This window comes from Monodon monoceros, unplaced genomic scaffold (genome assembly GCF_005190385.1).
Source record: "Monodon monoceros isolate NGI ecotype Baffin Bay Population unplaced genomic scaffold, NGI_Narwhal_1 Super_Scaffold_18, whole genome shotgun sequence".
Taxonomy (NCBI): Eukaryota; Metazoa; Chordata; class Mammalia; order Artiodactyla; family Monodontidae; genus Monodon; species Monodon monoceros.
The window spans coordinates 64,579,582-64,604,058 of record NW_021703774.1 but is presented as its reverse complement, the minus strand read 5'-3'; the positions used below and the strand labels follow the sequence as shown (position 1 = coordinate 64,604,058).

General features: G+C 49.1%; 1 protein-coding gene across 10 annotated transcripts in view; it reads left to right on the top strand.

Moving 5' to 3' along the window:
• Positions 1-24,477, top strand: part of CUNH1orf226 (chromosome unknown C1orf226 homolog) — a 306,178-nt gene that overhangs the window by 264,203 nt on the left and 17,498 nt on the right. For 7 of the 10 annotated variants that reach the window (XM_029229288.1, XM_029229286.1, XM_029229287.1 and 4 more), the window contains 4 exons: positions 11,528-11,694; positions 13,646-13,825; positions 20,917-21,082; positions 22,504-22,656. In XM_029229288.1, coding sequence (XP_029085121.1) covers positions 11,528-11,694; positions 13,646-13,825; positions 20,917-21,082; positions 22,504-22,656 — 666 coding nt within the window. Of the gene's footprint in view, positions 1-11,527; positions 11,695-13,645; positions 13,826-20,881; positions 21,083-22,503; positions 22,916-24,477 lie in introns of those variants that run through there. The other 3 variants (XM_029229297.1, XM_029229293.1, XM_029229295.1) reach the window with 3 other exon arrangements.

Sequence of the window (24,477 nt, the reverse complement as noted above, 5' to 3'; positions counted from 1 at the left end):
CAGATAAAAGAGTGCTCAGAGGAAAATCAAAGGCTTAATTATTTACATTTAGATGATCAATCATGAAAATCAAAGTAATTAAACGTTCAATTCAAGAAGTTAGAAAATAGCAGAAGAAATCTCATACTGCAAAAGGCATTATCGCAAAGTGGTGAAGAGTAGAGACTCTTGGTTTACATTCTAGCTGCAGTGGTCACTGGCTGTGTGATTTTGGACAAGTTCCATAGCCTCTCTGTGCCTTAGTTTCCTCTTATGGAAAAAATAGAAATAACAGCAGTGCCTACCTCATAGAATTTTTGTGTTGATTAGATGCGCAGATACATTTCAAATGCTGAGTCTGGTGCTTGGCACATGGTAAACACCAAATACATGTTAGCTATTATTATTTTAAAATATGGGAAAAAACAAGAATAGAAAAAATCCTGGAAGAGATGAGTGATGACAGAGGAGTGGCTTTCCAGGTACAAAAACATATTATAAAGCTATAATAGGTAAAACTGTGCTGATGCATGAATAAGTGCGTGAATGGATCAGAACAGAAAGCTCAGAAATAAACCCAGACACACATGTTGACATAGTGTGTGATAAAGGTAGAACCCCTATGGAGAAAAATGTGGAAATCATTAATTTTGAAAATTCACATGCTTTGACCCCCAAATTACCCTCAAATTCCCTTCAAAGAATTCACGTTAAGGGTAAACCCATACATGTATGAAATAATGCATACATAAAGTTACGTGAGCAAAGAATTTGTTATAAAAGCAAAAAATCGGAAATAGCAAGAGGGGATTTTAAAATAAATTACGGTTACAAATAATGGGATATTACACAGAGTTGGTGTACTCTATGAACTGATAAAAAGTCATCTCCAAGATATTTTGTTGAATTAAAAAAAAAAATCAAGGTGTAGAACTGTGGATATGACACGCCACCAATTACTGTAGAAAAATATATACATGTAAATGAAAGTGTGTGTGTATATATATGTATATATACATGTGCACATGAAACCATATATGTGCCTACTCTGCATAGAACATCTCCAGAATGATACACAAGACACTGGTTACTGTGGTTCATTCTGCAAAAAGGGACTAGGTGGCGATAGTGGGAGAAAGATGTACTTTTCATTATACCAGACCTATAGCTGGCCATGTTGCTCAGAGAACAGAAGCTGATCTGCTCACTTCTGAACTGGAGGATTTGCCCTCAGAGCTGCTAGCTGGAAAAGATTGATACCTTTACGTTATTGACTGTTCTTTGGTAATGCCCTGCTCCCTTGTTGGTGGAGAATCATAGCTAAGCCTCAGAGGCTTTCAAACCCACGGTACCACTAGCAGCCAGGATGCACATATACAAAGCACATATACTAATCAAAAAGTAAAGGGCATTGTCTCTGGTGAAGCCATTTATTCCTGGAGCGAAAGGAGTTGGACACAGGGAGGTTACCTAGAGGTTGAGTGTTTGAACTGTGTTCTTATCACGGAACTCCTGTCTGTGGAGCTTGATCTAGCCTCCGAGCACCTAATCAGAACTAACTTCTCAGCCATTTGCTAAAGAGATCAGGATGGTATGGTTTGGCCTTTCGGAGAGAAGAGCTGGATAGCATTTCATATAGACTATTCTGAGGGGTAGGAGGTAGGCTATTCCCTCCTGCAGTGGGAACTACTCCTTCCTTCCCCTTCTAGACCCTGCAGGGGTCTTCTGGGTGGGGGTGGGCTGATATGATTTCCTGTGATACTAGGCAGGATTCTCTCTGGGGGTGAGTAGAGATTCCAGTAGGGATCCCTTCCTATCCTTTTCTCCGTCTTGTCTCCCCCCACTCCTCCCCTAGCACCCTGAGTGTATCGTGTACCCTCCAGCCGTTGTCAATGCTGTTCCACCTGCCAGTGGTTCCTGCATTTACCCCAGGCAGCCATTCTACTTATCCTTCACTACCCTGTCTTCTGGGAAGCCTGCCTTCCAGCTTCCACTGTCCCATTCTCTTCCTCTCCCCTTCCCGAAAATTTAAACACTTTTTTCCTCCAGGTTCCTATGTTCTTTTCACTCCTGGCTGATGCTGTTAACATTAGCATTTAGCCCACTGTCTACCAGATACATAGTGTCCTCCTGTCTTCAGTAGAGTGCAAGCTCTGGGAGGGTAGGGACTGTTCCTGGCATAATAAATACTTGTTGAATAAACTGGTAAACATGGTCAGTGATTGTGGCAAGGGATGTGTGTCATTTTAGTCATTGTCAACAGCATTTATTCAGTGCTTACTCTGTGCCAAAATGAGCATGGAGATTGAGTAGAAATTTCAGCAGGCAGTGACTTCTAAACAGTCCCCTTGATGAAGAACGATGACCTTGGTTTGGGGGGAGTAGGTAGAATTGAGGTGATATAGCCTAGAGGGTGAGGCTGGAAGGCTGAAGAGAGTACTGATGGTGATGAGCGATGGTGGCTGAGGCCGCAGATAGAGGCCAACGTGGCTACGCTCTTCTGACTAACAGGTGGTGAGCGTCGAGATAATGGGCCCATCAGCTACATGCACCTCTCCTTTTATAACCTTTTTGGTGATAATTTTTTCAAATGACAGTAATATACGTGAGATCTCAGCTATTTGGCACCTTCTGTATACCATTCTCCCTAAGAAGAATGTAACTGATGTTCATTTTAGGGAAATGAAACATCTCGGTTCATTTTAGGGAAATCTATCAGGCCCAGTGTAGTTGCTTCAGAGTTTAAGATGTCAAAGCACTGAGTATATATCTCTTTAAGGAGGTCAAGCATGGGTTGGATATGCTCTCCATATATCATGTTGGCATCTCTGCAGAGTAAAGGGAGTGGTAGGGGCTCTCCCCAACTCATGTAAGGGAGAATCTGGCCTGTGGAGTGATGTGAATTGTATTTTTCAGGGAGATACACACACACACACACACACACACCCCATTTTAAGGAATTGGCTCATGTCTCTCTCTCTCTCTCTCTCTCTCTCTCTCTCTCTCTCACACACACACACACACACACACACACACACACACACACCCCATTTTAAGGAATTGGCTCGTGTGATTGTGGAGGTGTGGCCAGTCCAAAATCTGCAGGGTAGGCTCCAGGCTGGAAGTCCAGGAAAGAGTTGCAGTTCAAATCTAAAGGTGGTCTGCTGGCACAATTCCCTCTTCTTACAGGGAGGTCAGTCTTTGTTCTGTTAAGACCTTCAACTGATTGGTTGAAGCCCACCTACATCATGGAGGGTAACATGCTTTACTCAGAGTCTACTGATTTAAATGTTTACTCTCGTGCGAAAAATACCTTCAGCGCGATATCTAGAATAATGTTTGGTCAAATATCTGGGCACCATGGCCCAGCCAAATTGGCACACAAAAGTGACCATCACAGAAATGAAAAGGCAGTGTGGCATGATGGAGAGAGTGTCGGACCAGCAGACTAGAGACGCAGCTGAGAGTCTGGGTTCTGGCACCTGAACAGCTGGGCTCGAATCCTAACTCTACCACTTCTCAGCCGGGTGATCCTCAGCAAGCTTTATAGTCTCTCTGGATCATTCTTATCTGCTAGGTGTTGGGAGATAATGCATGTAAATCAGCATCGTGCCTAGCCTGTAATACACTCTAAATACACATTAGCTATTAGCCGGTTCTCCAGTTCAGAGTCTCAACTACATGACCCCATCTATGGACAAGAGGATCTCTGAAGTCCCATGATTTTATGACAGATCCACATTAAATGATTAATCAGGTGCCCTCTGAATGCGGTGTAGTGCCACTGCCGTGAAGTGAAACCTACTTTGAGTATCAGTGCTTGGAATTCTACAGATCTGAGATGGGAAGTGTTTTCTTATCAATCCCTGTAGTCACTTCCCCTTTACAGCCCCACTTGCTTCCATACTGTCTATAAACTGCTAGGAACACGTTCCTTTTTTCCATAAATTCTTCACCCAGAAGAATTTATTGACTCCATTAGGATTTTTCTCTGTAATGGGGCACCTTGAAGCTCCACAGTGGAACTGTCCGTTGGCAGGTTTTCTTTTCCTTTTAACAAGAATCTTGCTTCCACGTTAGGGAGCTTTCATTTAATGCAGTGTTTATCTTTCCAGTGGAGCTGCCCCAGGCAGGCCGTTTGTTATGCAGAGGAAACTTGTTTACTCTGGAGGAATTGGAAAGTGCAGAGGCTTTGCTATCTTCTTTGATGTCTTGTCAGCCCTTTCCCTTCTGGGTTTCGGGAGTGCTTTTAATGAAGGTCCTCACTTTCATTGTGTGTGTGCTGCCTCTCTCTTTCTTTCTCTGCCTGCCTTTCTTTCCTCCCTCATTCTTCCCACCGTTCCCTACCCTGGGGGAGATTTATCTTTTGTATCTTTTGGCAGCAGCTGCCCTTGGCCAGTACCCGGGGCTCAGAGCCAGGTGGGGCCACTGCCCCTGTTCCTCTTGCCTTGCTTTGCCCTGTGCAGTTTCTTTGACTCCTGGAGAGGGTTTCCTGGGAGAGATCCCGTTCCCCTGGAGGCGTCCCTCTTCCCACGGCAGCAGATAATCCAACGTGGGGAAGGGCTTGGAGCCCTTTGGAGATTAGAGCTTCTTAGAAATAAAACTCTTGCCATCTAGACAGTGAGCAGTGGGTTCAGGAGTATTTACTGTGTACCTGTTACATCTGCTGGACCTGGGCATCTGGCTTATTCAGGCAAGCACACCACTGACCTTGTGTCACTTCCACGCTCCCACTACACCTGCTCTTCCATCTCGTCAGGCCACCACTGCCTGATCCTTTGGTTCTCCTGAGTTTCAGTTCCCTTCCTTCATTCAGCAGATGTTTATCAAGTTTCCGCATATTCTGGGGATACTGTGAACAAGACAAGGTTTCCGCTGGTGAGGAGCTCACACTGAAAGTTGGGGTGGGGGATCAAACAGATGACAAACAGGACCATTTCAGGGGATGTCGATGCAATGAAGAAGATAAAGCAGGGTGGCTGAGACTACAGGTGGAAGCAGTGAGCCTGTTGGGAGACGAGGTGGTGCAATGGTTAAAAGCACCAAGCCTGGAGCCAGACTGGCAGGCTTTGAGCCCCAGCTCCAGCCTTACCAGCTATGTGCCTCAGTTTCTTTATCTGTCAAATGGGGATAATAATAGTGCTTAACTCTCAGGGTGGTTCTAAGGATAAATGAGTTAAGACATGTAAATCCCTTAAACTAGTGCCTGGAACACAGTAAGCACTATTTGAGTTTAAGCTATTGCTGTTGCAATTTTGAGGCAAAAAGTGGCCATTTCAAGTACTTTTGGACTGAGCTGATAATCCTTTTTTTTTTTTCAACCATTTTATTTTGAGGTATAATTGACATGTAAAAAGTTCTGCATTCATCCAACAGTACCTGTCCATTTTGCCCTGTGACGCTGGTCCATTACACATCTGTGGTCCCCAGACTTGGCCCCAGGCTACTTTGCCATTCAGCAGTCCTTCTGCCTTTTCCTTATCCCCAGTTTCCGTCTTGGTGGACGATGTTCTTCTCCTGTCTGAGATTAACCTATTCACTGCCTCTGCTTTTCCCCTCATCTCGCCTCTTCCTAAACCCTGAGCCATCAGCTCTCTCCTAAATCATCACCTGAATCTTCTACTGTGCTGACTTTTCCCCCCACTGCAAATAGATAAGGTCAAGTCTTTTCCATCATAAAAAAACAAAAATCAAACCTTCCTTGTCCCTGCATCTCCCCCAGCCTATCTCTTTCCTCTCCATAGTCAAGCTTCTTGCGAGACACATTTATACTCATTGTCTACGTTTTACCCCACCCTCGCCATCAGCCCTTCAACCTCCAGTGATCTGGTGTCTGCTGCCTGCCAGTGCTTCCTGAAACGACCAGTCCAGGTCACTGAAGGGCCACCTAGTGGGCAAATTGAACCAGCCTTTGTCTGCAGTGTGCACCACTGGGAATGAAGCACTCCCCTTCCCCAGCTTCTGGGGCCCCCCACCGCCACCCCGCACTCTTTCCTTTTTTCTCCACTAGCTGCTTTCCAGCATCCTTTGTAGGTTCTCCTTTCTACCTACCCCTCAGGTGTGGGGATTTTCTCCTGGGATTGGTCCCTTTGCTCTTTTTTGACCGCCCATGGTTTTAACTCCAGCCCAGACCTTTCTCTTGAACTCTCCACTTATGGATAGTGGATATCTCCAGTTAGCTGCTACAGACTCTCACAATTTCATTCTCTTATCCACAATCCTCCTTCTCCAAAATTTTCCCTAAAGGATGCCAGTCTCTACTCAGTCACCTAAATCAGAGTTTTAAAACTCATTCTACATGTATTCCTCTCTCTCTCCCTCCCCATCTCCTCCTCTCTCCCTCTTTCCCTCCCCCTTCCCCACCCACAGACAGTTGGTTACCAAGTCCTGTGATTTCTGCACCCCTGAAGGTATTTCAGATTTGTCCCCTCTGTTCTGTCTTATGCCACCTCTTTAGCTTAAGCCCTCATCTTTCTTCCCTAGAGTATTGCTTTCTATCTTGTCCCTTATAGATCTATCCTCCACATCATCCCTAGGTGAAATTTGAAAAAATGAAAATCTTTTGGTATTACTTAACCTGCTTGCCTTCCTTCAAGATCAGATCCTGACTCTTCCTGGTCAGGTCCCTCCCGCAGAGTCACTTGCAGTGTCTCCAACCATGCTGTGGACTTCTGTACCTCTGTGTCTTTGCCCCTGCCTTGCCCTCTGCCTAGAGTGCCTTCCATGGCCTCCCCTCCCCTCTGCCTGCTTCTTCACCTGCCTTAGCTGGTACTCCTTCCTCAGGAGGTGTTTCCCCTCTGCACAGGCTTCTCTATCACCCGCCTGACTTACGTGTTCCTCTTCTGTTGTCCTGCACCCTGGATAGCTCCCTCATAGGTGATACAGCCTCATGCTGCATCTGTGGTTTATGTCTGTTTCTTCCATCAGGCTGGGGAAGCATTGAAAGCACAGATTTTGCTTATTCATCTTTATGCCCAGTGGACTTCTTTTGTATACAGGGTTATTAACAAATACTTACTGAGTAGATGAATGAAATCAGCATATGTCTAGAGACTATTCAGTGTATCCAGTATAGTTTAAATAAACAGTTTAAAAAGCACCACCCCCTACCCCAAGTCCAGTCTTACCTGTCCCTATTACAATTTGAAATCCATAGTGCCCAATCCTGTAAGTTTCTTGGTTTTACCAGAAGATTTTCATATCGTTTCTTGTCCCTTGGGCTTGTCGATATCAGGAACATTGCAAATACCAGATTTTGTCCCTTGTCTGATAGGACCTGAAGAAGACCGTTTGTTGTGGGTCCCTTTTCGAGATATTGTGTTATCTGATACACTGACGGGCACACACACAATAATAATATCCCTCCATCTAGCTTGTTCTTTCTCTCTACCCCAGCTTTACCCCCACCCCGGTTCTAACAGATCTGTTACTATACAGGCACACCTAGGAGATATCGCGAGTTCAGTTTCAGACCACAGCAATAAAATGAATATTGCAATAAAGCGAGTAGCACAAAGTTTTTGGTTTCCCAACGCACATAAAAGTTATCTTTACACTATACTGTAGTCTATTAAGTGTACAATAGTATTATATGTAAAAAACTGTACATACTTTTAAAATACTTCATTGCTAACGAATACTATCATCTGAGCAAACCGTAATCTTTTTGCTGGTGGAGGGTCTTGCCTCAGTGTTGATGGGTGCTGACTGATTAGGGTGGTGGGTGCTAAGGTGCGGGGGGGGCTGGGACAGTTTCTTAAAATAAGGCATCAGTGAAGTTGGCCACTTTGGTTGACGCTCCTTTCACAAACAATTTCTCTGTAGCAGGCAATGCTGTTTATAGCATTTTACCCACAGTAAAACTTCTTTCAATATTGGAGTCAATCCTCTCAAACCCCGCCACTGCTTTATCAACTAAGTTTATGTAATATTCTAGATCCTTTATTGGCATTTCAACAGTCTTTACACATCTTTGCCAGAAGTAGATTCCATCTCAAGAAACCACTTTCTTTGCTTATCCATGCGAAACCGTTCCTCATCTGTTCAAGTTTTATCACGACATTGCAGCAATTCAGTCACATCTTCAGGCTCCCCTTCTAATGCTAGTTCTCTTGCTGTTTGCACCACATCTGCAGTTATTTCCTCCACTGAAGTCTTGAACCCCTCAGAGTCATCCATGAAGGTTGGCATCAACTTCTTCCAAAATCCTGTTCATGTTGACATTTTGGCCTCTTACCATGGATCATGGATGCTCTTAATGGTGTCTAGAATGGTGCATCTTTTCCAGAAGATCTTCAAGTTATTTTGCCCAGATCCATCAGGAGAATTGCTATTTATGGCAGCTATAGCCTTATGAAATGTATTTCCTAAATAATAAGACTTGAAAGTTGAAATTACTCCTTGATCCATGGGCTGCAGAATGGATGCTGTGCTAGCAGGCGTGAAAACAACATTAATCTCATTGTACCTCTCCATCAGAGCTCTTGGGTGACCAGGTGCATTGTCAATGAGCAGTAATAATTTGAAAAGAATCTTTTTCTCTGAGCAGTAGGTCTCAACAGTGGTCTTAAAATATTCAGTAAACCATGTTGTCGACAGATGTGCTGTCATCCAGGCTTTGTTGTTCCTTGTGTAGGGCACAGGCAGAGTAGCTTTAGCGTAATTCTTAAGGGCCCTAGGATTTTTGGAGTGGTAAATAAACATTGGCTTCAACTTCAAGTTGAAGTCACTGGCTGTATTAGCTCCTAAAGAGCATCATCGGCCTGTCCTTCGAAGCTTTGAAGCCAGTCATTGACTTCTCCTCTCTAGCTATGAAAGTCCTGAATGACAGCATCTTCCCAATATAAGGCCGTTTCCTCTACATGGAAAATCTGTTGTTTAGTGTAGACACCTTCATTAATGATCTTAGCTAGATCTTCTGGGTAACTTGCTACAGCTTCTACATCAGCACTTGCAGCTTCACCTTGCACTTTTTCCTTATGGTTATGGCTTCTTTCCTTAAACCTCATGAACCAACCTCTGCTAGCTGCAAACTCTTCCTCTGTAGCTTCCTACCTTCTCTTAGCCTTCATAGAATTTAAGAGAGTTAGGGCCTTGCTCTGGGTTAGGCATTCACAACTTGGCTAACTGTTGCAAGAGGGAGGCCTTGCTTTTGACCTATTTTGGCTTTCAACACGCCTTCCTCACTAAGCTTAATCATATCTAGCTTTTGATTTAAGATGAGAGACATGTGACTCTTCCTTTCACTTGAACACTTGAGGCCAGTGTAAGGTTATTAATTGGCCTAATTTCCATATTGTTGTGTCTTAGAGAATAGGGAGGCCCAAGGAAAGGAAGAGAGATGGGCAGGGTGGCGGGGGTGGGTGGGAGTGGCTGGCAAGCGAAGCAGTCAGAGCACATTAAGTTTACTGTCTTATATGAGTACAGTTTATGGTGCCCCCAAATAATTATAAGCAAAGATCACTGATCAGAGATCATCATAACAAATAATGGATAGCACCTAATAACAAATAACGAGAAAGTTTGAAATATTCTGAGAATTACCAAAATGTGACACAGACACAAAGTAAGCAAATGCTGTTGGAAAAATGGTGCCAGTAGACTTGCTCAGTGCAGGTTTGCCACAAACCTTCAGTTTGTAAAACTGAAATATCTGTAAAGTGCAATAAAATAGGTGTGCTTGTACTCTCTACCCGTTAGCTGCACTAAATCTATAAGACTCCAAATGTGATCATCAAAGAGCCCACTGAGTGGCAGGAAGTCTCTCAAAAAGCAGTCCCATAGTTGGTGACTTCATGTACGTCAGGCTTGGTTTGGGAACTCCACTAGTACAAAGAAAATGGCTGAGAAGTTTGTTTTTTAATGACTCCCCCAGAAGCAGAGCTAGAACCTAAGAGATTTTCCAATCCCTTCTGGGCTCCTGGCCTGGGCATCTCCAGACCCTCTGGAGGGCTGCTTAGTTCTCGTCATTAGGATCTCCAGGGGTGAGGGGCCGCCTCCTCTTATAGCCCACTTCCCTGTTCTGCTACCCTGTCGTGACACTGTTGCCTTTGTTAGTGTCTACTGAACACCTTCTCTGTGCCAGATCCTTGGGAGCCATGAATGAAATACACCCTTGGTCTCAAGACCAGAAGGGCACAGTTGCTATCATGTGCTAATTAAGTGCACTGACAGATGGATGCCCGGTGCTGTAGGAGCCAGTCCCTCCTGATGACTGATGGAGATCTCTCCTCAAACGCAGGCCCAGTTCACCCTGCTCACTCCTCTGCGGGCAAGGAGAATCAGAGGCTCAGTTCCCAACACCATCCACCTACTAAGAAATAGTCACGAGTTATCCATCGGCCTCCCTCTCACAGGATCAACCTCTTCATCGTCAGGAAGGTCACTTCTGGGTGCAGGAGATGGTAGGAAGCAGCCCACTCCCTATGTTCCTGCCGGCTGCTTTACAAAGGAGCAGAAGAGCTGCCCTGCCAGGCCATGGTCCAGGGCCCTCCTTTCTGTTACATGCCATTGCAACCCTTAGCAGTCCGTCTCCCAGCTCCCAGAGCAGCCAGGAGGAAAACCAAGCACACTGTTGGCTTTCTAAATACCATCTTGCTTCCCCCGATGACTCGTATGGGTTTGCATGAGAAGACTTGTTAGGACTATTTGTTCTACAAGGCAGGCCCTCAAATGACCAAAGCCTGGCTCCCTGGGTTGGCCTTAGGGTTAGGGAATCAGCTCTTCATACTTGCTACTTACATTAGCCTGTGTAGTTTTATGATTGGTGCTTGGTCTCTGAAGCCTTTTAAGAAGTTTTATTTGAAGACAGTAGTGATGAACCTAATCCCAAATGTAGAGAAAAAAAAAATGTTTCCTGGGAAATGCCTGAGAATTGCCAGGTGGTTTTATAGAGCCCAGGAAAGAGAGAGGAACAGGGAATGAAGAAAAATAAGAAACAGTAGGAATTTCATACACGTGCTGAGCGTGTGATCAAAGACATGGTCACTGTCTTTGGTAGGAAGGGGCAAGTGGGAAATAGACAAGACAAGGCATGAAAACCAGCCACCTGTCTCTCCTCTGCCACTGCCGCCTTCTCCAGGGCCCTTCCCTAGCTTTTGCTCCTGGGGGACGGTCAGAGGCAGGCTCTGAGGATGGGAGACTGATGTACTGTGTGGGATGGGGCCTCGGATCTCCTTGTCCTTATTTTTCAGGCCTGCAACCCTCCCACCCACCTAACTCAGCCTCCACTATACAGTTGAAGGAACTGGGGCCCAGGGAGTGAGGTGATTTACCCCTTATCTGACAGCCCGTTAGGAGCATGGCAAAGCAGTCATGTGCAGACTTGAGGAAATGGTGTCTTTGTTTCTGGACTTTAAAAGGATATTAAAATGAGAACATCTTATTGGATTGGAAATTTAACAGACTTGAGTGAAAAGATATGTGAAAACGTTACAAAGCCAGTGGCGTCCCTAGGCGTGACACAGCTGAAAACTAAAGTGTTGGGAAAGTAGGACGTTGTTCTTAGTGTGACTGTACCCCTTCCCTACCCTCTCTGTTGTCCCTGTAGGCCGCCAGCTCACCGGAGCCGAGAGGGCCTCCACGGCCACTGCAGAGGAGACGGACATCGATGCAGTTGAGGTCCCGCTCCCAGGGAATGATGCCCTGGAGTTCAGCCGAGGTGTGACTGACCTCGACGCGGTAGGGAAGGAAGGAGGCTCCCATACAGACTCCAAGGTAAGCCGGAGGTGGCCCACCCAGGTGGTCTGCACGCATATCACCTCCCAGAGCAGTTTGTGTCACAGCCTCAGCCACTGTCAGTCACCTCTTAGCACCTGCCGGGTCACCTTTAGAGTGAGGCGCTCCCCAGCACCGTGGTGGTTCCAGAGCATGTTTTACTTCCTTTCAGAGGGGCCTAACTTCTAGAGATTCAGTCCCCGTGTGTTGATGCTAGACGCTGCTGCGTGTCAGGATGTCACAGAGCTCATTCCTGATGCGCGCCACCCTCCAGGGTCCCATCAGCACTGGGTCCCCTTCTTCTCAGTGGAAGCCCCACCTTTAATGGCACCTTGTCGCTGCACAATACCTGTGCATGGCTAATCCTTGCACAATGTGACATGATCCCCGGGGGCTTAGCTGAAGGAGCAGAGTGAGTTAGGGCTGCCTCTGCCTGCAGCTAGCGGTTGTGTGCCTTTGATGCTCCTGGGGAGGCTGGAGATTGGTCCCTTGGAGGTTAGAAACTGGCAGACCACCTCAGGCGTCATCAATTTCAACCTCGTATCGTACAGGTGAGCTGATGGACGCCCTCAAGGAGTCCCTGATAGGATCCAGGTTAAGAAACTAAGAACCTCCAACCCGAAGACAAAACAACCCCCCACCCTGCACCCCCCTCACCCCTGCCAACAGGAGGAAAATACTGACAAATTCCCCTTCCTGTAGATTCCCTGCCAGTTCCCTGTATCAGGAGTGCCTCTCTTTCCTCACCATGCAATGCCTTTTCTGAAGTGGAAGTCGTTAGGCTAGTTCATCAGAAGGAGAAACCTGTCTAGTTTGAAGGGCAATGTTGTTCCAGATTGTCTGCCTGATATCTTCTTTGGTGCCCAATTTGTACTCTGCAAGTGGCAAAAGCCCTCTGTCACTGGGTGCACATCTGAAAAAGGACCAGCAGCAGAGCTGCCAGAAATCAAATTCAACCCTGTGCTTGAATTCTCTGGCTCACAGAAACCGTCTTAATGAAAGTGTCCAACTACCAGGAGGGAGACAGGAGGGAAGGGAATAGAAACTGCTTTCCCCTTTCAGAGAGAGGATCTCTCCAGACCACTATCTGTGTCCCGACTTGCTTCCCTGGTGGCTCTCACTGTGAGAGGAGGCCGTGCTGGGCTGGAGCGCCTCCCTCACTTGTGGCCAGCCCAGGAGAACCCTGCAGAGCCTGGAAGAGGGAGCCCTAAGAACACAACAAAGTAAAGGTAGAAGCCGCCCCGTAGTGGGGTGGTAGGTAGCTATCTTTCATAGAGACAGATCCCTCTAAGTCCAGAACCTCAAGTGACTCAACAACATGGTATAGTTGGAAGCTATGGGCGAGTGATAGGATGATCTCAGCTGCCTGGTCTCCCATCACATGGCATCAGGTGTCCAGATAGGGTTTTCTGACTCTGTGGTCCCAGCCCAGGCCATCAGATCATCATCTCCTCTGTGGGAGTCTGTCCACATTTCCACTGAAGACGTAGCATTGCGGCTTCCCGGGTGGCGCAGTGGTTAGGAATCCGCCTGCCAATGCAGGGGACGCAGGTTCCAGCCCTGGTCCGGGAGGATCCCACATGCCGCGGAGCAGCTAAGCCCGTGCGCCACAACAGTAAGCCTGCGCTCTAGAGCCTGAGAGCCACAACTACTGAGTCTGTGTGCCACAACTACTGAAGCCCACGTGCCTAGAGCCCGTGCTCTGGAAGGGAGGCCACTGCAATGAGAAGCCCGCACAATGAAGAGTAGTCCTGCAACTAGAGAAAGCCCACGCACGGCAGTGAAGACCCAATGCAGCCAAAAAAAAAAAAGGACGTAGCATTTCCAGCTCTTGGTTAAAAGCGGGCCATTTCACCCCACCCTCCTACATGCTGTATGTATTAAAGGCAGAGTGAGGCCCCTAAAGGTGGCGCCTGCCCAGGGTCACGCCGTGTCTCCTCTTCTCCGCCAGGTCTCAGCCCGCCCCCAGGAGCCCATGCTGACAGCCTCGCCCAGGATGCTTCTTCCCACTTCTTCCTCGAAGCCCCCGGGCTTGGGCGCGGGCACGCCGCTGTCCACCCAGCACCAGATGCAGCTCCTCCAGCAGCTCCTCCAGCAGCAGCAGCAACAGACACAAGTGGCTGTGGCCCAGGTTCTCCTCAGCCTCCTCCCTACTTCGCAGGCTCCACTCTCATGGGCTTGACGCGCCTTCCTTAGCAAGGGGCACAGGGCAGGTTTACAACCTAGCGAGCTGTGAGGGATGGCTCCCGCTGTTGGGTCGTTGCTTGTTGAGGAATGGGGGCGGCAGGGAGGGGAGAGATGGGGGACGCGGTAGAAATGGGAAGAAGTGTTTTGGCTTCCCGTGTACCCCCGCTCTGAGTTGGGCTTGGCTGGCTTGGCTGGATGTTGTTGGATAATGATTTGAACTTACTAAGGAACAAGATGCACATAATTTCACCCTTCCTTTCCTACCTTCATTTGCTGGTGTTTGGGGTGGGAAGGGACGCCTCTGGAGTCAGGACAGATGTGACTTTGTGATACCACTCTTAAAAGAGTTTAAAGTATGAATTTGTCCCAAACACCCTTGCAGAAGCTACCACCCTGGAAACCTTGTCCATAGGGATTTCCGTGCCTCTGTTAGTCATCTACGCATTCCAGGAAGGATTTTTTTTTTTTTTTAAAGATCTCTCCAAGCAGAATTTGATACCATACTGGCCTGGAGTTCATTATATTGGGATTTAACTTACAGGAACTTAGGCATAGTATTTGAGCCATAATGAGAAGACTTGGCTTAGATTTCAGGAGCCAAGTGCTGTTTGAGCCCTGAAGACGTGTTGCGCTGCTGCTGCTGCTTTAGAAAGGAGGGGTGAGCTGATTTCCCTGCTGCTTTTAGCAGGGATGCCTTTCACTTGCTTTCTGTGCAGGGCATGGTAGGGTTCACATCTTCCTTGGAACTTGTGAGCCCGAGCTTCATCTTCTCTATGGGCAGTCGGGGAATAGTGAAGACACAATCATTTGTACCGTTTACAGGCTGAATTCTGTGGTAGGAGTCAGACAGGGTGAGGACCTGGGTGGGTAGATGCAGACAGTGAGGAGGAAGGTGGGGTCTTCAGGCTTTGGAGAGTTGGTGAGAGATCGGGAAAGGCAGCTCTATGCATCGACATTCTACATCTGGTCGACCAGGCTGGCCTTCTGCGTTCTTGAATGAGAACACGAAGACTTCTCTAGGGAGCTCTTATCGATCCTCATCGTTTCTTCTCCTTACTCGTCTCGTGACCCTTGGGTGGAGTGAATCACCCAGGCGGAGCCGTCCTTTCCAACACATACCCCTTGAGGAAGCATCCAGCAGCCTACCCAGAACGATGCAATGACTTGGGTCTTGAAAAGACCTTCTTTGTAACAGTCTCACCCTGACCTGGGCCTGAGGCCCAGCCTCATGGGTGCCTTTTGCAGCCAGGTTTCAAGAGAGTAAGATCAGTAGGGCACTGCTTCCAAGGGATTTGAACCTTTTTAAAAATCCAGACCATGAACCCAAAAGGATGTGTGCTAATTCTAGGAGGATTCGCAGGTGTTCCCAAAACAGCAACAAAGAGGAGGAATGTCATTAATGGCTTCTTATATTGGGGGGAAAAATCATCGCATTTTGTCAGATAACACAGTTCATCTCCTCTAGTTACTAACGGAGTGGCTGTCCCGAGAATCCCCTCCTCCCAGGTGTGATGGCTGACAGGAGCAGAAAGCCGGCGTGCTGCAGCACGGGGCCGTTCAGCAACTCCTGTCATTTCCAAAGTTTCCCATTAAATATAAATCCATCCTCCAGCCATGATACTTTTCTCCTTCAGCATATCAGTTGCCAAGTAATTATTATTTATCTAAGAACGGGCTTGATGCGTATTCATGGTGAATATTATCGGAGAGGCATTTGAATGTGAACTCACTGCTTAATACTAAAGAGAAACTGTTTGCACATGTACAGTCTGCACAAGAAGAGTGCTGTGGCAGTTAACGTACTCAGCGAAGCCACAAGACCTGTAAGTCTCCCACAGTCAGGATGAAAGCCTAAGAGTGGTTCTCTGGCCCAGAATCAAGCATCTGTCTCAAGCAGGGGTCACTGCCCTGGCCCTATTTTAATTGCCTCTGTCCTTGAAGACAGTGAAGCTAGGAGAGGGGAAGAGCATGGTGCTTGCAGTTCACTTGATGAGCCTCTCTCGGTTCCAGCCACTTCCACAGGCTGGACACCCTCAGCCTCTCCTGCACTTGGAATCTGTTGATTATAGTTGGTGGTGTCCTGGTTGAGTCTCAGTTCAGGCAGTGACATGATTGAAAGGCCACCAGAGTGCATCAGTATCCCACATGGATGAAATGACTTGGGGTAGGGACGTAGACTTCTAAAATCTTCAGGTCAGACAGCACCTTGAGGTCTTCAGAGAGCTTCTGGAGCAGATTCCTCTGCCCTTCTCTCCCTTCCTCATAAGCAGTCTCTTCAGTTTGCCCCTTCCTTTGCTGCCCGGGAATGAAGCAGCCGTATTATTGTAACCTCTCAACTGGCTTTCAGCTCCCCTGTCCTCCGGACCGATTCAGTCCTAAACCAGCCTTCAGCGACAGGCTTCTCTGCGTGTTCCTCTCCCACTCTCTTTGTAGCATTTGATCCAAGGGCTTTTTATTAGTATCCATATCTTTGGGTATAAACGACATAAGATACATAGGTGGACTAATAGATAGGTCTTCTTGACATCTTTCATGCATTTAAAACATATCAAATCTGGCATACTTGGTTTCTCTGCACAGTGTCCAGTATGAGGTCAGCTTTTACTTGTTCTGTCAGACTCTACTGCCATCAAACTGCAAGGTTTCTTTCTTCGTTAAACTACCAGCAGTCCTCAGAATTCCAATGGGTAATACTGTGATCTCAGCACTTCAGTGGGAACGTATTTTCCTTTGCTCTGGGGCATCCAAGTCCTCCTGTGTGGCTCCCAAGAAGAGCTAAGGATAAAGATGGTTTCTTGCAAACAGGTGCACTCTTGGGGTCCCTTGTTGCATGATTTATGCCCCTCTCCCCCATTTATTCTCACAGGCCAGTCTGGTTCTACTGTTATCAATGGGGCTAGGCTTAGATCTCCTTCACAGCATTCTGATTTGGCCTGAGACCTCAAGATCTCTCCCAGCCTCTCCCTAAACTGGTTCAGAGCTGGCCGAGAAAGGGCCTGTCCTGGCCTTAAAGGTATCCAGGCAAAGGTTTCGCTCAGCTGTCTCTTAAAAGCATTTCTAGATTAGATATAAGTGTGTAAATAGTGAACCCCAAGCCCTTTGGACCACTTTCCCTAACCCAGCATGAGGCTTGCCTGGCTGCACTAGCTTCCTGCTTTTAGATGGACCAGAAGTTCAAGGGTGCGAACGAGAGTATAGCCAAGCCTTGAACCAAAGCTGGGATGTAGCTGGCGCCCGCATGGCCACGGGCTGGGCCCACACAGCTCCAGAATTGATCCAGGCGCTGTGGCTGACTGGCAACAGTTAAGTAGGCCAGGCTCCTTCACAGTTTGCCAATTCCTGGCCTAGCTCATGGGGAAAATGTTATACCGCAGCTCAGTGTTGCTATTTAAAGATTTCTCCTCTACCTGTGCCACTTGCACTTGTTCTGAGACAAGTGGTTGGTTACCTATGCTTCGCAATTGTGTATGCCGTAGTTAGAGGAACAGCGCTAAAAACCCTCCACACCCCGCCGAGGCCCTAGTTTTAGCATCTGGCCTCGTGGCTTCCCCCAGTCCCCAGCGCCCTGGGTGCACTGCCCAGGTCCCCTGCCTTGTGCATGCTGAGACAGCGCTGCCTGCCTCCGCTTGTGTGTCCGGTGTGTGTGTGGGCAAATCGCTCTGGTTCTCCTCACTGCCATTTCCATGTGCCTGCCGCTCCCTAACTTCAGCCTGGGCCTGCCCCCACTTCTCGCGGAGGAGCTGGAGTCCAGGCAAGTAGGCTGGAGAGCCAGTGGGCAGTGGTCTGGTGTTGCTGGGTGGGTTGAGGGTGGGTATCTGAGTTTTGGGAAGTGGCACCCCAGCTGGAGGGCACAGGGTCGAACTTACGCTTGTAGTGCTGTGGCAGGAATGCAGAACTGGACACCGCCCTCCAGGCGTGGCCCTCCCGCGGACTTAGATCGTGACCAGAATAAGTCATTGCCAAAGACCACACAGCTCTGGAAAGGCCAGGCTGACTCCTGCCTTTCCAGAAATTGATATGGCCTACCTTTGCGAAAGGTGTCCGATGCTTTAAGAGTGTGCTGAGTACAAATAAGTCCCGCCTGGTAGGGGAGGGACGGTGTTATCTGCTCCTGTTGCGCCGTGGAGGAAGTGAGCACACAGCTGTAGCTGTCTGCCCGAGCCAAGGCTGAAAATAACGCTGCCTCATTTTGGTGCTTCAGGGCCAGGCCCACATATGCAAAACACAGGGACTATTAAATTGCCTCACATTTAAAGGAAGTCCTGGCTGTTTTGTCCCAGCTTGGCCTGGTCTGGGTTCTCCTGTGGTGTGCAGACTGCTGCAGCGACAGGTCGGAGCCTTATGCCTGCTGCCACTTTCGGCGGCTGCAGGAGCAGAAGGGCTCGTTAGCGCTGGGTTTAGGCGGCAGCAGCAGCTTGTGCTTTCTCATTCCCAGGGTTTGAAAATGCCCGAAATGTTATAACTACGTTTGCAAAGCTAAAGTTCTTATTTAGTCTGGCACGAGGAGGACTCAGACACGGCATTTTTCATGGTGCTGAGTGCCAGTGGATTTGTGATGAAAGCATTTGATGCAAGGGTCGTCTCTTATGTACTGTACCCCCATCACTAGAATGGTTACCTGCAAAAGAAACTTCCAATTTGTTTTCCCCTGGCTTCTGCAGGAGGGAATTCCTCTTTTGCTCCCAGTCCTAATTCTCTGACTTCCCAGTGGAAATCTAGAGATGTTCTTCAGTGAGCCTTTAGTGAATGGCCCCTGGTACTGACCACTCCATACACCTGGATGTGAAATCACAGACTGTCCGAGCCTCTAGCCAACGCTCTCAGTTGAAAGATGGAGAAAGGGAGGTCCAAGTAGAAGTGAATTACCTGCAGTTGCATAGGGAGTAACCAACAGACTCAAGTGTTCCAGCTTCCGTTGGGATGTTCAGATGTGGGGTTCAGGCACCCGAGTCTGTAGCATGTGTGTGCAGGGAACCCTCCAGAGATGCCAGTTAGCGGTAGGCAGGATTCTCCACGTTTTCTGTTTACATGCATTGAAAGTTTTGTTCCACATTTATGCCTAATGTCTCGGTTTTGTTCCAAAGAAAATAGAAAATGGATAATTAGCAATTCTGTCTGCTCGGTACATTCCTTTCAATGATACTCTTAGTTGGAATAAGTTACATTACTTGCAGATAGAAGGTTAAGGTTGGCCTTTCCTCTGGGGGCCCTTCTGGGGGTGGGCTTCCCACAGCAACTGTCCTGTTTCTCAGAAGCAACAGGATCTGAGGGACTCTCGGGTGAACTACCTCCATGCCTCAGTTTCCGGGGAAGATAGAGGGTTAATAGCCATCCACCATCTGATATCCAGATTGAAATATTATTGCCACTCTTTTTTCTCTGTCCTCACCCTTCTCTAGATCTCTCTTTAGATTATCTGAGGCAACAGCTGAGGCTGATTTCTGGACCAAAGTATCAGTTCTGTCCTTAGCAGCACCTGGTGGAGAACAGATTTACTTTACATTCCTTAGGCATCCGCCCCCCCCCCCCCTCCAACCACTGAGGGAAAGATCGGCCTCACCTTGGGAGCCACTAATGGAAAGTGGCAACTAATCTCATTAGTGGCCCCACTTAGAGGCAGAGCCAACTGCAGGATCAGGTCCTTAAATCCGGGCAGCGGGAGAAGCAGCCGCTACATCCAAGAGTATGATCTCCGCGTGCTGGCTGCTGGGAGGGCTGGCAGGACCCTGGGTCAGGCTTGGCCAGACGGTGGGGCGGACATGGTCTTTTACTCCCTGATAGAACGTGAATCTCTCTGGAGCGGATTACCCTTCAGAAATCCAGAGCATTTGTTGTCTGAGCCAGAGAATTGGCTTTTCCAGTTCCTTCCTTCTCTCTCCTCCGCTCCTGGTTGCAGCTCTCCCACCCTGCTCACCCTGACTCTGTGTCTTTATCCACACCATGTTTTCGGTTCAAGAAAACGCTCTTTCCCACATGCCTTGGTCCAGGCCACCAAATTCATCAGCTGTGCTTATTCAGGGACCTTCAGAAACCCTCCTAGAGACCCCTTTATCCACTTCTTAGCAGAAAAATCCCATATGTGTAAATATTGTCATCATCTCGTGACTCAGTTTCTTCAAACCAGGGTCCTGACAGGATCACCCCACCTCTCCTCCCACTGAATTGAATCCCCACACCCAGATTGCGCACGAAGAGCAGACCCTACTGGGCCCTGAGCATTCGGGGTATGCCATTGCCAGGTGCTCTACCATGAGAAGGCGAGAGTTGATGAGGGTCCCCCTCTTCTCATAGAGGGCGTCTCTGTAAAGCTGTTTACCTCAGCCCTGCCGGGGTTGCTGGATGAGGCCCTGTTATGAGTCAGTCAGCAAACGTTTGACATTTGCCAGGTATGAAGCATGCTCCCAGGTGCCCTGAGAAATAAAAAGGGAATGGAAGGTCAGGGAAGGGAGCTGACACTCACCCACAGATGTGGAAACACAGACCATGACAGCCATTTCACTGACTTAGAAAGGGCTCGTGTAGGGCTTCCTCTTTCTCGCGGTATTTGGATGCGAGGAAGGGAAGAGGGAAGATTGCAGGGGGTTTACTGTGACACTGTTCTTAGCTAGTGGGTCAGTATATCAGTTTTTGGTTTCGTTTTTTAAAAGACAAGAGAAACGTACCTGCCTCAACACAGCAGTAATACGTTAGCTGTCAGAGGAGTTCTGACAGGGATGGAGCAGGGGGCAGGGTCTGGGGCCCAACTCTTTCCTACCTTTTGCTCGTGGTGTGGGGCTCTGAGTCGTACATGAGTGACACATCGTGGCCCTCACTCAGGACAGAGAGAGATCCAGCGAGCAGCTTCTTTTGGCTTCTCCTCTGAATTGCAAGCCCGGGTGCCCATTTTGCCCGGGGCAGGGCTGCTTTGTCTCGAATTGAACGTGGAAGGTGTCTCTGGCCCTGGCCGTCCACCAGTGGCCCGCATGTGCATTCACGTGCCTCCCTTCTCTCTGTCCTGTCTTCTCGCTGTCTCCTCTGCCTGCTCCTCCCCTGCAGGTTCACCTGCTGAAGGACCAGCTGGCTGCTGAGGCTGCGGCGCGGCTGGAGGCCCAGGCTCGCGTGCACCAGCTCCTGCTGCAGAACAAGGACATGCTTCAGCACATCTCTCTGCTGGTGAAGCAGGTGCAGGAGCTGGAGCTGAAGCTGTCGGGACAGAACGCCAGTAAGCCGGGGCCCTGCCCAGCCTCACCTCCATGGGCAAGCTCTGGAACCACATGTTCTCTTCCCTAAAGCTTTCTGGTGGTGCTTTATTGGACCCCTGATCTGACCTGGTATCCCAGCAGAAAACAAAGGCAGCTCTGTTTGTCCCATTCGTACATTTCATGGAGTTATAAAAAGGCAGGGCCAGAGAGGGGCTTGGCTGCCTTCTAGCCCAGTGCCCAGACTTGACCTTGAAAGTCCCCGGGAGTCACGACCACACGTTCACCCAGCCTCTCCTCGATGGGGGCCCGGGCTCTTTACACGTAAGCTGGGGCTGCCCGTTTCTTTCTCAGAGGGCCTTTCCAGTTGAAACACGCTGAGCACCTATCGTGAATCGTGGTCTCTGTGAGCTCTGCAGGAGACATCGAACTGTTTGGTAGTTTACTCTCCCCGCACTATTTGACAACTCGGCAGCATAGAAAAGGCTGGCAGCAGTCCGTCTGTTTAATGGATAAGGCAGAGGAGTGAGCTGTGGCCAGCTAGCTCTGCTGATTAGTGGCAGAGGTTGCCCGGCTCCCGGCCTGAGATGCCTGCCTCTACTCCCAGCCGCCCCCAGGCTGCACTGAGAAGTACTAGAAGACAGCGTGTCTCCACCCCTTCCTCCTGAGCTTGTCCCTGGGTTGTCTGCTGCTCTAAGTGTGCACTGGCTGTGGACCAATATCCATTGATCGTATACGTAATCTCATTTAATCCCTATAGTGGTAGGCGGTGCTGTGCCCATTTTACAGATGAGGAAACGGACTCAGAGAGGTTAAGTAACCAGCCCACAGTTTCAGGCCTAGCAAAGTGTGGAGCCCAGATTCAGACCCAGGTCTCATGCTTTCCCTGTTATACCAGTAGTTCTCCCAAACGATCCCGTGAGCTTTTTAAAAAATGGATATTCCCAGATCCAACCCACAGAGGTTCTGCGTTGGTAGATCTGGGGCAGGGCTGATAACTCTGTGTTTTTAAAGTGGCCCAAAGTTATGGATTGGGAACCACTGTACTTCACCGCTCTGAAAGCCTCTCTGGATTTTTATTTTTTGTCAATCAAGGCCCTGTTGTATTCTAATTAATGCCAGTTTACAAGGTTGCACCAAGTGTTACTACATGCTTTTAAGGTAGCTCTTCAGTTGGTACCTTCTTCCTACCACACACCCCATTCAAGGCGTCCACGGACCTCACCGGCTGATCACGCGCTTATCGTTGCCCTGCCCTTACCACCTCCCCTGAGCTCGTCCCCTTCAGCCTGGCGTGTCTGTGCTGTGTGGGGTGGAAGGAAGGGCTGAAGAGCCCCTGTGAGGGTTCGCTCAACTGGCCAGGGACCTGGGTGGGCCAACGGTGGCTTCCAGACCAAGCACCTTGCTAATGTCGCCCCCTCCCCCTCTTCTCCCCCACCTCCAGTGGGCTCCCAGGATAGCTTGCTGGAGATCACCTTCCGCTCTGGAGCTCTTCCCGTGCTCTGTGACCCCACGACCCCGAAGCCAGAGGACCTGCACTCGCCGCCCCTGGGCGCGGGCTTGGCCGACTTCGCCCACCCAGTGGGCAGCCCCTTAGGTAGGCGCGACTGCTTGGTGAAGCTGGAGTGCTTCCGCTTTCTCCCGCCCGAGGACACCCCGCCCCCTGCTCAGGGTGAGCCGCTGCTGGGCAGCCTGGAGCTCATCAAGTTCCGAGAGTCAGGCATCGCCTCGGAGTACGAATCCAACACGGACGAGAGCGAGGAACGCGACTCGTGGTCCCAGGAGGAGCTGCCCCGCCTGCGGAACGTCCTGCAGAGGCAGGAGCTGGGCGACAGCCTGGACGATGAGATCGCCGTGTAGGTGCTGTGGTGCTAGCAGGCGGAGGCCGTGGCCGAGGTGTGGAGGGGCCAAGTCTGGCTGCTGCCCGGGTAGGGGCTGCCGGCGAATGCGCACCGCTGAGGATACCCAGGGGCCCCGAAGCGTTTACAGTTTCAGAAAAGGATTAGGGCCTTGCTTTGGAGGGTCAAGTGGGGAAGACATTGGCTTCCCAGAAGTGAATCAGGTCCTGCCTCCTGCTTGCGACTACTGGGTGGATGGGGGTTGGGCAAGGGGCCTCTCAGAGCCCATGGCTTTGGGAGAGGGTCCCTCTTGAGGACCACCAGGCTGCTGAAGGACCTGCTCCCTGCCCGCTGCGTCATCAGGCTCCCCTGCTCTGTCGTGTGATGCCCCCTCGCCGCCCCCCCCTACTTCTGTGGTCCCGACTATGAAGGGAAGCCATCGGTACCTTCTCAGGTACTTCGTGTTTGGATATCAGGATGCTACCAGTTGCCTAACTCTCCCCGGCCTTCGTGGGCGGAATTCCTTCTCTAGGCCCTTGCAAAGATTGTAGAGGTCGAACGCTCTAGGCTGAAAGACAGGATAGTCCTTTCAGTGTGAACGTGGAATGGGGATGTGTCACATTGCGGGGATAAGCTTTCAGATGAATTGGAGCCAATCACTTTCTCTAGGTGGGCTTCAGGTGTTGCTCCTGAGGGAGACTGGGAGTTTACTGTCATTCAGGCGCTTGCCGTGAAAGCCCGTGGGGAGGGCAACCTCTTGCCTGCCCCAGATCGCTTAGGTCTGACTCCTCAGCGTGGATGCCCTGCCCACCGCCTGCCTGCAAGTCCAGCTCGTCCACATGGAGGCTGGAAAGCTGCCCTCTCTCCCCTGTGTCCTGCCTCAGGGGCTGTGCCAGCTGAAGCCTTTGTAGCACGCTTGCCTCTATAAAAGCCTCAGAGACCCGAGGCCCCCAGCCTTACCTCTCAACCTGTCCCTTCCACTGCGCAGTAGTGATCAAAAAAAAAAAAAAAAAAAAAAAAGCAAACAGAGACTGGTAGCTGAGACCACTCAAGTCCACTCTTCAGAATCACTGCCACTTAAGTCAGAAACGATAGTCACTTTGCCCTTGACCTGTCTCCCTGTGGATGCGTGCCTCGAGCACACCTGTAAAAAGTGCCAGGTGCAATTCTCTTTTACCATCTAGGCCTAGAGATTACCACCTGGTACAGTGAGCTGATTGGGGCAGGGAAGGCTAGCTTACTTGTCCTTGGTTCCAATAAGGCCCTAAGTGGCTGTTAACAGATTTAAAGGTGCCTGAAGAGAGAGCTGAGACATGCTAGCGCCAAGTGTTGGGGAAATAAGTCTTTATCTTGGACAGCAAACCACAGACCCAGACTGCACTATTATTTGGGGATCAGTTGGTAAGGATGTGGTTGCAAAATTGAGTTCTTCAAGCCTAACTTGGCTTTATAAAATATAGAAATGAAAGTGCAGATCTTTTCTTATAGCTACAGTTGGATTTCTTCTAGACCAGAAAGTCCAAATTAAGGAAATAAATGTAGCTTTGTGTTAGCCTTCCTTGGTGCACGAGGGTGTCAGT